The following is a 15480-nucleotide window of genomic DNA, read 5'->3' on the forward strand; positions in this document are numbered from 1 at the left end:
CTTACCTGTATAAAAAATTAACTTAATTTTTTGATTTCTTACGCTAAGACCTTGTCTTAAAGGAAATGGGTGTCATGGGTGACGTAACACTGATGGAGTCGAACATACCAGAACAGATATGTACATATGTAAGCTAGAATTGCCTACTTTCAACACCTGTCAACTTAAACCTCCCTGGCTGATTTATGCAGGAATCCTAAACTTTTATTTATTTGGTATTAAACAGGTGTAAAGTAATACACCTCGGCAGTGAGCATGTGGTTGCACAAACTTTTCCAAAACCAGTCGTACCCAAACCCTCTGGTGCTTTTCTCTAAAATTCTTTTAGTGTTATAATTTTTTTGAGCAACACACATCATTAGCACTCTGAAGTGTGTGCGTTCCGCACAGATGACAGGGTGATGGTTTCAGCACAGCTCATTGCTCTGCATCAGGGGTTAACCCAAAATATGTGTGTTTCATGCAACTGAAATGTTTTCAAATCACTCCCCACAGATATCATCTCATATTTCACATTACCTCTGGATGTGTGATGAAATGAGACAGTAGGCAACCAGTGTGACTGGTTGAGGTGAAACCATGTAGAAAGCTCTCCCATCTTCATCAAGCTAATCTCGTTTTGGTTTCTTGCTTCCAAATTATGTGTGGAATAAATCAGACATGTCGTCACACCAGTCAGCATTATAAATGTGAATATAAAAATATAAAACTCGTACTCGTGTTTGACCTGTACTTCAGACTGGGATGTTAAATAAAAATGTTCCCTCCAAATCCCAAACCCCAGCTAGCTGCTTGGTCTATACTATACTGATGACATCATCAGACCATACTGACCATGGCCTCCCCAGGCCCTTATTGATTACACATGTTGAGTCTGCTGCCTATTGATCATGGACAGCAAACAATTGATTCATTTGTTGGGGACTATTTTCAGCTGTGGATTAATACACATTTGTGAGTATGCTAGTTAGTATTCTTCAATCACTTCACAGAGGAATAAGATGTCAGGCTTTGATTCACAGATAATACTGGTTAGTAGCAGTTGGCATTAGCCTCACATGGGATTTGTTGACAGTAAGAAAAATACCACCAGCCTTATCCTTTAATGCTTAGGTAAATACAAATAAAAATTACCTTTGACTTTTGAAATTGTATCTATGAAATTGAGCCACTAACTGCCATTTGCAGTTTCCTTCAGTGCAGTTTAGGCCTGCCTCACCGTTGCTTCATGTCTGTCTAGTTTGCAGCCTTGCCTCGGCTCATAAACAATCTCGTATTTTTACCACTTTGGACAGTGTGGAGGCTCACTTTCGCACAGAATAGAAGTGGCTAAAATAAAAGTGGCTCTGCTTGTGTAACTGACATTTCATCAAATTTTGAAATGTTGAAATCCCCTTGGGAGTGTTGGTGGCAGTCTTGTATTGGCTGCCACTGCTGATTGAATGTAGTGGAAACACTCCATATACGTGATGGGATTTTCTTTCCATAATTTGAAAGAAATGAAAATTAAACAACCATGCCCTGAAGTGAATTAGGCGTCGGCCAGCTTTGTTTCCAAATCAGATGGATTAAGATGCAAGTCATCTGTGCGTGGATTTTCGGAACAGGAACCGTTTTATAATTCAAGTTTAAAACATATTTTTTATGCAAAGAAAAATAGAAAACAGTTATAGTAATGATGGAAAACCTTTTTTCCTTTACAAATGAGCTGTGTGTTATACTATAAAAGTCACTGACACTGCTCTGTCTAACTGATTTGTCCTGATTTTGTGGAAGGGGTCTGGCATGTTGAACAACTGGACTAAAGACTGTGGACTTCATGGGTTTGGCACCGTGGCAGTGGGGGATGTTCTCATTGATTGCCCCTGGGCCTCTGCTGCTGCTTCATATCAGATTCATTATCGAGCGCCGTCTGAAAGCAAAAGAACAAGTTCACACTTGATTCTTGAATTTTTGCAACCCAGCTTTTGGTGCTGCAGGTGAAGCTTTGTCTGGCTGCTGTTAATGATTTAAGCATGGCATCATCTTCAGCAAATTGACTGTTGGTGGCTCCGGGCCACATGACCACACAAACCTGCTGTCTGCCGCCTCTAAATCAGATTGACTCAGAGCACTGTTGTAGTCTTTGACTTTGTGTGAGCTCTGCAGATGTGTGAAAGTGCCTGACGGGTGTGGCAGCGACACAGGCTACTGAGCCTGGGGAGAGGCTGAGAGTGAAAACATGACGCAGTAATGGATGCAGGGGTTACAGCCAGGAGGAGTGCGACTCTTTCCACTGATGCCCCCCTTCATACAGGGGAAGCGTGTTCAACCCATATTTAAGTTATTAATATGAGACTGCTGTCACAGGTTAATCTCTTTTCATCACAGTTAAGTCTCCTGTCTGCAACTGTAGTTCTGCTTAAACATACAATTACACAAAATTGAATCAATAAATAGCGAATACAGTTTTAGTTTCAGCTTTCCAGGCACTTACTGTCTGTGGCCCGCCCAGACATGTTCTTTTTTTTCTCTTATCTTCCGGTCGCTTTTTAAGTGAGTCAGGAAGTTGGACAAATGTTGAAACCTCAATAACCATTCAATTAAATTCCCGTTTATAATGATAAATCCTGTTCACCAAAGCCAAATATTGTTCAGCTGCAGCAAGGATGTCACAAAGCCAGGTCAGATGATGTGCACTGACTGCACTGTCAGTCTGAAAGGACTATAAGTGTTACTAGGTTACAAAACACCTGGATTTGAAAGTTTTAGAAAAACTTTCCAAATTAAGATTAATATGGCCAGAACAGGATAGCATAATTCCAGTATTATTATTACGACTTGGGTCTTATTTTCAGCCACATTAGCGACGTGTCTCTATGAATGGCAATTTTGATCGGTCCACCACTGTGGTCCAGAATGAAATATTTCAACAACTATTTGATGGATTGCCATGAAATGTTATACAGACACTCATGGTCCCCAGAGGAAGAAGCCTACGGACTACAGATCCCCTGACTTTTCCTCTAGCGCCACCATGAGGTTGGCATTTGTGGTTTTGAGTAAACTGTCTCATTCTCTGTCTCTCTTCATGTTCCCCTCAGTAAGAATTGTAATCACTTGGTGATCCCTTAACATTTTATCTAGCGCCATCATCATGTCATGTACTTTGGTTTATGACCACATACCTGCAAAACTAATGACATTTCCATCAACAGCTGTACTTTGTGTTTAGTTCTAATTAGCAAATGTCAGCATGCTAATACGCTAAACTAAGATGGTAAACATTAAACCTGTTAAACATTCGGCATGTTGCCATCGTTATTGTGAGCATGTTAGCATGGCTGAAGACTCATTGTCTTGGTGTGGTTTTGGCCATCATTTCCATCGGTAATAGTAACATTGTCTTCATTCAAGTTAATTGCTTAATAGCTTTTGGAAACATTGCCAAAAAGAAGGAAAGAAACATGACAAACCAAACTTATTGAGTTCCCAGATCTGAGCAATTACTTTGGTGAGTACAAGGTTATTATGACATGGCAAAAACTACAATATTAAGTCCAAAGTTGTAATACGCTTCACTGATCCATTAAGGGGGGAAACACATTTGAATGCAAAATTTTGCATATACCCCTGGTCTGATTTCACAGACAGTGATTCCAAGAGTCAAACGCGTAAGTGAATTTAAGGTATATTCAAGAAAACAGTGTTCTAAGCTTGAAAAATGAAAGGGGATTGAGGCGTTAAATTCAGCATTACTTTATATTAGGGGAGTGTGTGTATAGATAAGAGATAATCAACACGCTTTCTTTCTTTAAGGAATGTTTGTCACATAGTACAAAAAACTCCCTGCTGGAGTGAAAGCATGAGGCAGTGAGGATGGAAAGAAAAGCGTTGGTAATTAAAGTAGACAGATGAGGCGTAGCTGATGTCCCTTGTGTGTGCTTCCCCCACTGACTTAAAAAAATTAATCATGGCTAATACGAGTTGGGGGAATTGTTGTAAGTGTTGTTAAAAGTGTTGTTGTCAGATTACAATGATGAGCTTATCCTTTTTTTGCATGCCATTAGAAAACATGGTACTGCAAATGAATGAATTGGCCATAGAGACAGCATGCTGCTTGTCATGTTCAGTGTGAGAACACAATTAGACTTAATGACTGAGCTGTCGCTGGAAAGCGTTCATCCTCTATCTCATTAAGGCTTAGAGATAGATGCCCAGTTTCTCATTAGTTCACTATAAAGTTAAAAGATTAATCCCTTTGCTTACACTGCCAAAGAGTACTTCCAAGGAAGATTTCTGCTGTTTGGATTCAGTGACACATTTACCTCTGGCTCTCAGGAACAACCACAACACTATTTCAGTTTATTTGACACCAAGGCTGCCTTTTCTGTCTTATTTCTGGTGGGAGTTGTTGCTATAACCTTTGGTCATTCTGAGGTTGAATGACCAGATGTGGGTTGAGGAATGAAGCAGGATGGCATCGGCCCTGTGCCAACGAGCCTGAGAGGGCAGGGCAGAAGTCATATTTAGACCCTGTATATATTTTCTGAGGAACAGAGAGGGGAAAAAAGCTGAAATTTCTGGTATTTAATTACAGAGCGGCTACGGCCAAAGGCACCCTGTCAATGGTAGTTTGAAGGCCGAGAGCTTAACAACCTCAGGAATGGTGGCACTGTTGGTTTTGGTGACGCTGTGTCAGTTCCTCCTGTGAAGAGCTGGGTTTTTTGATGTGTTTGGGATATGTACATGTTCCAGCCAGTAAAAGAAAAAACATTATGGTGCCATCATGTGTACCAAAATCCGCCACCATTGCCAAGTCGAGGGTTAAAGCTCACACTAATTTTAGGACTTTATAATGCCTGGAAATGGGCTCTTTTTGAAGTCTGTTTTCTCACGAGAATCCTTTTTGTGTCACTTTGAGGGATGTGTCTTCTGTTTACAGAAAATATGGCCCCTGCCTCCGCTTTGCTGTGGCAGTGATATTTTTCTTAATCTGACCTGATCTGAGTTGAGTCGGTTCCCTCTCAACCCTGTCAGAAGGTCCTTGTGTATTTGGAGCCGCGGACAAGTTTGAGAGGACTCCTGGGCGTTATGTCCCACCATATAGTTCTTTGTAGGGTGGGGTGGGGGAGTGGCGGGGTGTTTTTGGCCGGTGACTCACTGGTTTTGGCAAGGGTGAGCCAAAATGCCATGTCACCAGTTGAGTCGCTGTACATTTGCTAACAATGGGAAGCCTGGCTGAAATTGGCACAGTCCCTTTTCACGGCCACAAAGGGAGCCATTAAGGCTTAAATGCATCCGGATTCAAGTCGCCCTCTTAACGTGAGAGAGTGCGCCTGGCTGTTGCGGTGTGAGTGCTCTTACATAAGATTTCTTCATTTAGCCTGGCGTCAAAAGAGCTATTGGCTGAAGGACACTGCTTCACTGCTTCTAGTCTCCGAAAGCTGAACGTTTCCAGTATTGTTTTCAAAGTAAAGGCACTCCAGGCTCTCTGATAACTCAATCTGTAGTCTGATTCTGTCTGTCTCAACCTGATGAATCATTGTATGATACAAGTCAGCTTTAATCCTTGAATAGGAAACTCATTGAGGGGAACAAACATTAGATCAAAGACCGTGATCCTTCCTGTTCCTGTCACGTCAATCCTATCAGCCCATCAGTCTTGCCCACAATTCTACCAAACTGCTCCCTGAACTTTAGGCTTCAAACGTGTCTTCACACAGCTCAGCTTCAGGCCTCACCCTCACAGTCTGGGTCAAAGATAAATGGGAACAATATATGAGTAAGTCAATGTCTTGCATCTGAGCCAGCTTCTCACCTGAGGGAATTGCCATAAAACAAGACCCAACGCATCTTGGCCAGAGGGCATAGGTAGTAGCAGCAGGATCAGCTGGCAGAGGGTTATACAGTTTTTTTTTTACAACCTTGAGGGTGGATTGGAAAAACTCCAGGTTTGACCAAGTTCGACCAAGTTAAGGCAGCATTCCTTGACAATGACTGTCATTTGGATCTCCTGTGGCAAGGGAATGATACTGCCGTTACAGTTTCAGGACACCTGTGGTGAAGGACAAGCATAAAATGAGAATTTACTAGGGTTGCAAGAGCCGAGAAGGATCCAGGTTTCGTTTCATTTCATCTGTTTTTCAGCATTACGCCCATGCAGCTTGGTTGTTTTGAGCTTGGTAATATACAGTACGGTAGTTTAGTTGAATACAGTGTCATTGTCATTCAACATTTTGTGTATTAAATGTAGTTCAGACTATGGGTGTCACTTTTTATTTGAAATTTTAGATAAAAAAAAAAAATAATAATAAATATTCAACCTGTAATAATCTTGATCCACATTCAAAATTCACTGTGCATTAGCACAACAGGCCATGAACGCTATTCTATGCCCTGTTGCCCTATCGGTAAACTAGACTGTTGCTGTTGTCATTGTAAACATGAAATGGAAGAAACTAGCAAGCCATGAACAATCATGACACCAAACTATCTGAGAGGTAATGTGTGCAAGCATTTTGGATTTGACAGATGGGAGATTGTGGATACATTTAAGGCTGTTTGCAACTGCCTTACAGTAACATTGCCACAACAACAGTCCTAACAAGTCATTTATTAATCAGATTGAATTGCTAAACAAATCAGAGGCGTTGGCTGTGATTCAGAGGTCTGGAACTAGGATGAGCTGTTGAGGAATTGCGGGGTGCCGCCGATACACGTTTTAGTTCTCATTGCTTTGATCTAGGGCTGCACAATATGGTTAAAAAAAAATCATTGCGATTATTTTGATGGATATTACGATTGCGATATGATTCACGATTAGTGGGAATGATAATTTTTCACTGAAAAAACTATTAAAATCATGATGATGTGACATTTGTGTGGGTCTGTACCAAACAAACATGTTTTCTTACATCTGGAGAACAAGATTTGTAGGCCAGGGCAGATGCAAAAATCATATTGAATTAATATTGATTCCATACATATTTGATAACTTCAATATTCAATAGTATCAAAGTAGTTGATATTTTAACTTGTTCATGTATTAAAGCGTATTAGGTTTGGGTAACTAATTAAAAGTAATATTTCCCCAGTTTTAATTTTCGTTTCTATTTCAAGTCAGTTCTCAAGGAGGATTAATTTTTTTAACTAAAATGCAGCCAACTGGATATTGTTGACCTCAATTCCATCCATCAGTCATCCATCTAAATTTGGTAGCACATTTTAGTAAGACTATTTGGATGTTGTTATGAATGAAACTGCTTATGGCTTCAGTTATTGCATCCAACCGGGAGGAGTAAAGGATGCTAACGCCACTGTTACCACCGTAGGTTGAATGCTACTGTTAGTGCCCACGCCGCCTTATTTATCGAGTTGTGAGCATGTTTTATGATACTGTTGTGAGACTGCAAATGCAATGTTCAGGCACAGTCACATTTGGAAGTATGTAGTGATTAGGGAGGGAGAGGGGTGGAATTTGAATGATTGTTTTTTTTGACAGTCAAATCGATTTTAGACAAATTTCACACATAATTTGGTTTGAATGATTCCAATACACATTGGTTAATTTTTACTCCCCTAGAAGATAGACATTTCTTCTCAGAGCAAATTTTAAACCTCAACTAGAAATCCTACATTTTTTCACTGCTTTTTAAATTCTGATGATCTCCTAACCATTCCTGGCCGTAGCTTTGGGTTTGTGTTATGAAAGTGCTACAGGGAGGTTGTGTTTCATGTTGTTCCAGGCTCTCTTCTCTGTGGCGGCCATTTGTCTGGTTTTTAAAAGGTGACTTTTGTGGTTGCTCTTGCCTCGTCGTGTTCAGCAAAGTCTTTGTTGTTGTACTGAACAATAGCTTCCTTGTATGAAGAACAGGGGCCCTCACCTGCATAGCATGAATTAAGAAGACATGGCAGCCGTTGCAAATGGTTTAAACTCACTTTGTAGAGGAGAATTTTTCAGCCACTAACTGCTATCATCATCCGTTTCCACATTATGGTTCATCTGTGACCGTTTGTGTTGTACTTTGTCATGCTTTTGGCTTTTAGGGAAGAAAGCTGTAAAAATGCTCTCTGTGGATTTTCTAACTGCTTGTCTTCCTCCAGGTTTGGTCAAATCCTCATGGGAGCCATGGAAGGATTGGAAATAGCAGGAAAAGATCACTGAACTTCCACAGGTTGGAAACTAAATTTCTCCTTTTTTGTATTAGTGCTTGTGCAAAAATGGTAGCCCTAACTCCTTTTTATTCTCATATAATCATTATAAAGAGGACTTTCTTTTTGGCCATTGCTGATGTTCTGAACCGAAATAGCCAAGTGTGTCTAGGGGGCAATGACTCAAGCTTTTTTTTAACTATTTCCTTCAGTTAATCGGAATTACACAATGTCTCATGGTATTTGAGTTTCCTCCTCCTGCTGTGTCAAGTCCACTTCCCCCCCAGACCACATCCCACCACACTCAGCAGCTACTTAAAGTATCAATGGGCGCTCCCAATTACTCCTCCTCACGCCAAACCAGAAGCTCAGGCCATGCAAACGGAGCCTTCCCCACTGCGACTTTTATCTGTTTGTTTTCATATTCCCTTGCTCCGTTCAGCCCTCCTCCCTTGTGCTCTTACTGTTTTCGCTTTTGCCAAGGATTACTGTTTTTTTCCTCCAGCTGACCTTGGTTACATAAACTAACGCCTGATCCCCCTTCCTTGATTCTCCTCCCTGTCTAAGTCCTCCTCCTCTCTCTCCTCTGTCCCACCGTTCTGCCAGGCTATCCTCTGGGCGCTCCCACAAAGCCCAGTGTTTTGATTACATTGTGAAATTGGAGCCAGGACTATTTATTCCCAGGCTGGGGTAGTGTGGAGGACCTGGTTGGAGGATAAGCCAGAGAGGGGGAAGTCAGGAAGCTGTTGTGGTTGAATCAGACGGATGGTGTTGGTGGATGAACTGTTTATGTCTTCTCATAACCTGTGTTTGTGGGCTGTGCATTCAGCCAGCTGTTTAAAATAAGCAGAGGGTTGCATCTCGCTGTCAGCAGTTTCTTCACATAACCTCTCAGCTTTGGCCATCACAGGGTGGCAGATTGGCCTGGCAGTTTGAGACACCATCCAACTATCCTTCAGCTGGAGGACCAAGGCTCAGGCGTTTTTTTTTTTTTGGGCATACACCCTGCTGAAGTGTCATTGAGACTGACACCAAATCCTTGCTTTTGGAGCTTTATAGCAGGAATACTATGGAGTGAGCAGATTCAATGATAACAGTGGCTGAATAAGAGGTGGCAAGGTGTCCACAGACTGCTGTTCACCAACATAAGTTTGGTTCAGTGAAGTCCTGTTGAACTTTCCCAACACACACCCAAATCCCTATCAGCTCCACTGGTGCTCTTCTATATTATATATTTATATATCTTGGCCTTCTACCTCTATGGAAGGATGCAAGACAATGCAGGGAATTCCCTTAAGAGAATGCATAGTGTTCCTTTTTGCCTCTTTTCATCTTAATGTTTGTCTTTGCTTAAAGTTTGTGAATTATGGTCCAAACCAATTGTCTAGAATGTCCTTCTGATTTAATGAAGAGCAATTCCTAATTAAGGGTAAATTTGCAGATCAGTCATTGTTTTTCTGGTAACCATGAAAGAGAAATCATTTCAATAGCAGGCTCTACAATAGATGATTGACAGTTCTTTGTTTGACATGGACATTAAAGGATAAATCTGCTGATATTCTATATTTTCCTTATTGTCAAATAAAACGACCAGAAACAACAATGAACTGATCCTACAAACATCCTAAAATTTCTAAACCGTCCATCCAGTGAAATATTTGCTAACTCTTCCGGTAGATTTCTGACTGGGCTGAATCAATTTTCTCAGCTTTAATTGTGTAGCACAAATAGGGATGCTCTGATCTGATACATGGATCCATATTGGCACAGATACTGACCTCATTATGTGGATCGGGTATCAGCCAGACGTGATCGATCCACATTAAATACGGTTTCTTAGTCACTATCATTACAAAATTGTAACAATAGAATTTTGAAACCTTCGAGAACAATATAATTAACATGTGGGATTTGAACATCTCCACTCAGTTAAGAAATGATGTGTCTTACCTCACATATGGAATATGATCCCATCAGTTCCACACAGTGAGGTTTACCAAGTTTTAATTGAAAAAGAAAAAAGTACACTAGAATCGGAGCGCTACTCAGTATCGGTCAATACCTTGAGTTAAGGTACTGGACTTTATATTGGAGGAGAAAAAGTGGCACAGGTGCATCCCCAAAAAGAATCTGACATAGTCTGGCCGAGTGTACTAATGTCTCGTGTATAAAACTTTGCATTATTTCTCTTGTTGTCAGATTGCTTCAACGAGCTCCTCTTGGCACTCTTGTCTTGTTACCAGCATTTCTGTAAAAGCACATGGACGTATTTGGTTACCACATTTCTCAGAGGTTATCACTGAGTCACCTCGTGTCCACATTAACTGCCTGCTTTCAGCACTCAGCTGAGCCTGTGATTTTAAGTGCAAACACTGGTTCACTCTACACGACCCTGGGGCACAAATTTCACATATCTGGTTCTTCGGAACCGGCTTATAGCTGCGTTTTTTCAGTTTGTCTATAGACACACATGCACCCCTCCTCTTCCAATAGCTCAACACTGTGTCACCTCTCTGCTTTTTAACCAGCTGATCAGTATACACACAGTCTTCTCTAAACACACACACCTCATTTGCTTCAAAAGGTCATACACTTGACCTTGTGTTACATGTAAAACATTAAAATATTCAAGCCCTCACGCTCGCCTACACACACACACACACACACACTTATACACAACGTTTCCATACTTGTGATTTTGAGTCAGGGTAGTTCGGGAATAGGGTGAAGTTTAATCATGCATGTTGCTGTTGTCCTTACTAAATTACTGGTTTACGATTGTTTTAAGAAAATAAAATCATGACACACAGAGACACACACATGCGCACACACATAGCTAAGGCCAACCGGAGATGAGCAGCTGAGCATTAGATTACAGGGAAATTATCAACCAATGTCGACAGGAAACGCAGGATAGTGAGGTGTGTGTGCTTCCTTACCACGCACATTCTCATACCAAAAACAACTAGACCATGTAATGTTCTCATTTTAAATACATGTTTTGGTTTGATAGAACACAAAGTATGTCATTAACAATTTAGCTGCTTCTACACACAAAGTGAAAGATAGATTACAGTGTTAAAGAAAGGGGTGAAGATAAGAGTGCATTCAGAATCCCTGAAACCGCACTGTCTCTGATCTGATTTAGGAAAAGGGTGCACAAAACAGGGTGGGACTTGCAAATGGATCGTCTGTTCTGCTTCATCCAGGCATGATTTATTTTGGTTTTATTTTCTACATTTTCATGTAAGACAATAAGCTGAGTTCTTCTTAAAAAAGCTAGGGTATGTCTATTAAGCTGAATTTATGTGGCATGGGGTTATGGCGTAGCTATGGCGCCTACGCACGCAGGCTGCCTCCTCAAAATGTAACTACAGCAGCTACAGAGATACCATGTGGGGAATATGATTAAAGCACGATACAGCCTGATCATGTACGATACATCTGTGTAGTGTTGCGGGGGGTGCCATCAGCTGGTGCAATCTGACTTTACAGTATAAATCAAAACTTGTGTGTCTAATCCTGGTAACTCCATGGTCAAGCATAAATCTGGCTTTAGACCACAAGGCCATGGGGAGCCCCTCCACCCGCACACAGACTGTATGCTTTGCCAGTCACCATCTCATTTCACCAAATGATTTGAGTCCTGATTGAAAAGCTCTACACAGCATTCCCATACATGCTGTTTTGATTACAACAAGATATGATAGACATGATATAACCGCTGTTGCTAAATAGAAATTTGGTTCGTGTGTGGTATGCTATGGCTCAAGAACAAAACGCTTTTCAGCCTGCACCACGACCATGTGTTACAACACATCTGCTGCAGGTCTTTCAGAACCAGTGGTCTGGCCTGCCCTGCACAGACCTCAGCTGGGAGGGATAGACAGGGGGGCTGCAGATTAGTGTGCTTTTAAGAGTATCAGACTTCTTAACTAACATTAGGGGGTTTGATAAAGAATCTGGAGTGATACCAAATAAACCTGCTTAAATACTGCGTCCACAGATTAACTGAAGTCACAAGCTTCATCAGAGGACTCTGCTGAGCCTCTGAAATACTGATTGGTATGTTTGGCTCGGAAGTTAGGTTTGTCACTTCCTGTTCATTCTGTTAGGTACAGTACTTGGTGATGTGTTTGTTGGGTTACTTGTTGGTTTGTGCAGGTACTCCTTTGCCAAGTGTATCGCTTGGGTTAAATAGGTTTGCACTGTTGTTGTCTACACAGACTCTAAAGAAGGGTGGGGCTAGAAATCAGATCAGCATGAGGCAGCTATTGACTGCTCCATCAGGTGTGTCTGCTGCTCCAATTGAAACAGACACAATAAAGTTGAAATGTCTTCTCAGACTGATGTTAAACGGTGCTGCCAGCAAATGCCAGTGTAATGCCAGTGTCAGAGTGTGACTCAAAGCGAGGTGAGACGTGCTAATGACGACGACCCCTGTCTCATACCAGTGCAATAGCCGCTCATAGTTGAGAGCACCTTCCCCAAAAACTCCTGTTGTAACGAGGGTGTTGGTTTGTGGGGCAGAGGCTTTCTTTGCCTTTGCTGAGGTGAATAAGCATAATCATCCATCACTCCATCAGCCTTTCACTCTTTCCACCATCTGCTGTTGTCGGGCTATTAAAGCTTTAATTTAATTAAAGTAATAATGTCGATAATTTAATCCACATTTACGGTACATCCATTTAAGACAAGTCACAACCAGTCTTGTAAGATTTGGTTGCCGGTTGTTAACATCAGTGGTCCTCTGACTCCTTAGTGGATTAATGAATGCTGCCTTTCAGGCTCCAAGTAGAAATGTCTACATTTTCAGCTATGGACATGACAGGTGTGGTGCAACTAATGCAACCTGCCACATGGTGCTGCTGACCCAGACCAGTTCCCACTTAAGTGATGATGGTTGACTGCGTTAACTAATTGCAAACGGTTTCATTCAGACCAGAGAAAATGTTGAACCCTTGCTGTGTTTGAGTTTGAAGGAGACTTTACAGTGTTGTTCCAAACAGACAACATGTTACTCTCTATGATCCATGTGATGAAATATATCATGGCACAAATAAAAAGCATGGGAGGTTTACTAAATGGACAGTCTGTTTAGCCCCTTGAGGAGGTGAAAGCAAAAACAACAAATAGCTATATTTCGCTGCAGAGGTGACCATGTGGGATGTAATGTTTGTAATCTGTACTTTAGTGAGTTTAAGTCTGTCAGTAGTGCATCCATTATCACTTGTGTTGTTGTGTGTAAGCCACCAGGATGTGGTCATCTCAGAAAGTGGCTGCTAATCATAAATCCATTCTCTGGAGGACTGTAAATCACTGGCAGGCCATTTGTTCCCTGGGACTAAATGCTCCTGATGACAAAGCTGTTGCCTTTTGTAAGAGCAGTGTCCGGCTCCAGCTTGTCAGCCAGACGTTACTAGAGCAGGTATCTTGCTAAAAAAAACTCAATGAGCGGTGTGTTTTGGCATAATCATTGCCTGAAGCCTTCTTAGTGTTCTTTTTTTTCTTTCAGACGTAAATAGTAGTTAGGAGGTTTACTAGTATTTTTTGAAAAGTCTCTTTCTTTGTCTGTTTGACAGTGCATGAAAGCGTTAAAACAAACAAATGATGTAATGCCAAGTGCAATCCACCTCGCTTCTCTCCGCACCCTTAGCAAGACAAGGTGACTTTCCTGGAGCGAGGAAGTTGGAGCACTTGCCGCAAGCAGAAGCATATAATCAAATAATGTTATTTAGTCATCCTCTCATATTTTTTTTTGTGACTCCATTGTCGTCTCAGGAGCCGTATGAACTGCGCCTGAACTTCACATGACTTCCACAAACAAGACAGAGGAATGGAGAATAGGGGCCACTCACTCATTTCACTGATGGTGTCCTCTTTTTGAAATTTCAAGTCACCTACGTTCATCTTGGGCTTCCCGGACGAGCAGAGCACAGTGCAGAATCTCAATCACCGCTTGACCATTTCCATGACATTTGCTGACAACTGACTCTGGCTTTTCAGCAGCCTGAAGCTTTAATTCTAATGCCCTCCTCCTTGAAGCTGCTCCAGACCATAAGAATATTAGATCCGAGCAGGGTTGAGTGCTTTTACCAGTACTGCTTTTGATGTTTGAATCTGCACTGTCACAAGTGGGGGAAAAAAGGGAGTCATCCACGGGTTTCCTTTCCATATTGTGCCTGGCTTTGGAACAGAAAATGCTGAAACAAGAAGGTTTGGAGTGGAAGAGCAATAACCTTTTTATAGTTTAGGGTGTGCTGAAGATATCAACAAATAACTTTTAGTTTAATCTTTGTGATCCACTACCCAAATTTGTGCATGCAAATTTGCCCAAGCCCCAGAGAAAAAAGAAGATGACAAAAACAACAAAAAAAACATGAAATGTTTTTAGATTCAACCCTAATTAGGTATTCTCAGTTGGGCCGTGGCCTGCGTCACACTCCGCTTTTTGCTATTCAAATGTATTAAAATGAGAGGATATGCCATTTGCTGCTCTGCTGTGGTTTTGTTGTTTGGTTTTGATTATTTACTTGTTTGTTGCTGAGGTTTTGGCTTAGCAGCTGTGTGAAATTGCTTTTACATCTGTTACAAGATTTTTAAAAAAGTCCATATTATGTAAAACATTAAAGGGTATATATATTTTTTTATTATTCAAATGGTGTGCTCTCTTCTTCTAGTTAAGATAGTTTAATTAGATTTCCAAAGGATGTGATGGAGTCTTCTTCTCACGTCTTAACCATGGCAAATGTCTCTTATATTTTTATCTTTCTCAATAATCCTCCATCCTCCACCTTCTACCACACCCTCGCCATTTATACTTGCCGTCCTCTGCCTCTGTTCTCCCTCCCCCCTCCAACCATCCAAGACAGACTAAATTAATAGACAGACTGAGAAAGAGCAAAAACACAGAAGAGACAGAAAGCTAAATTAGATGGTGAAAGAGACAAAGAGAGGCAATACAGAGCAGGGCGACGAGGAAATGGATGGAGCAGAGGCTGGTGGGATAGAGTGAAGAAAAAAATAGATTGAAAGAGACAATGGACAGATTAGAAATAGAGGCCAGATGATACCCAGAGGTACAGTTAAACACACATGAGGCTGATCAATAAAGTATGCTCGTCCCGATGGAGCGGGCCTGACCCACTGACACACACATACACCCTCACACACACACACACACACCCTCACATACCTCGGGGGATGAAAGCACAATAACACCCACCCCCCACCTCACTGCATACACATTTACACACAGACACCATCACTGGTCTCTCGGGGGCGAGGCAGCTGACAAATCGGATTGGTGCTCACTGTTTCCTTTTGCTTTAATCCACTGACCAATTA

The 15480-nt window shown here is 41.4% G+C and overlaps 1 protein-coding gene across 4 annotated transcripts in view; it reads left to right on the top strand.

Moving 5' to 3' along the window:
• The window catches only part of plxnb1b (plexin b1b), a 110029-nt gene that overhangs the window by 12894 nt on the left and 81655 nt on the right, over positions 1-15480 (top strand). For 3 of the 4 annotated variants that reach the window (XM_044175159.1, XM_044175175.1, XM_044175152.1), the window contains exon 2: positions 8086-8156. The exons of the other annotated variant lie outside the window; for it this stretch is intronic. Coding sequence is in view for 1 of the 3 variants with exons in the window: in XM_044175152.1 (XP_044031087.1) it covers positions 8086-8156 (71 nt within the window). In the remaining 2 variants the exon portion in view is untranslated. The remainder of the gene's footprint in view (positions 1-8085; positions 8157-15480) is intronic. 4 annotated transcript variants of the gene reach the window in all.

Source organism: Siniperca chuatsi, linkage group LG2 (genome assembly GCF_020085105.1).
Source record: "Siniperca chuatsi isolate FFG_IHB_CAS linkage group LG2, ASM2008510v1, whole genome shotgun sequence".
Classification (NCBI taxonomy): domain Eukaryota; kingdom Metazoa; phylum Chordata; class Actinopteri; order Centrarchiformes; family Sinipercidae; genus Siniperca; species Siniperca chuatsi.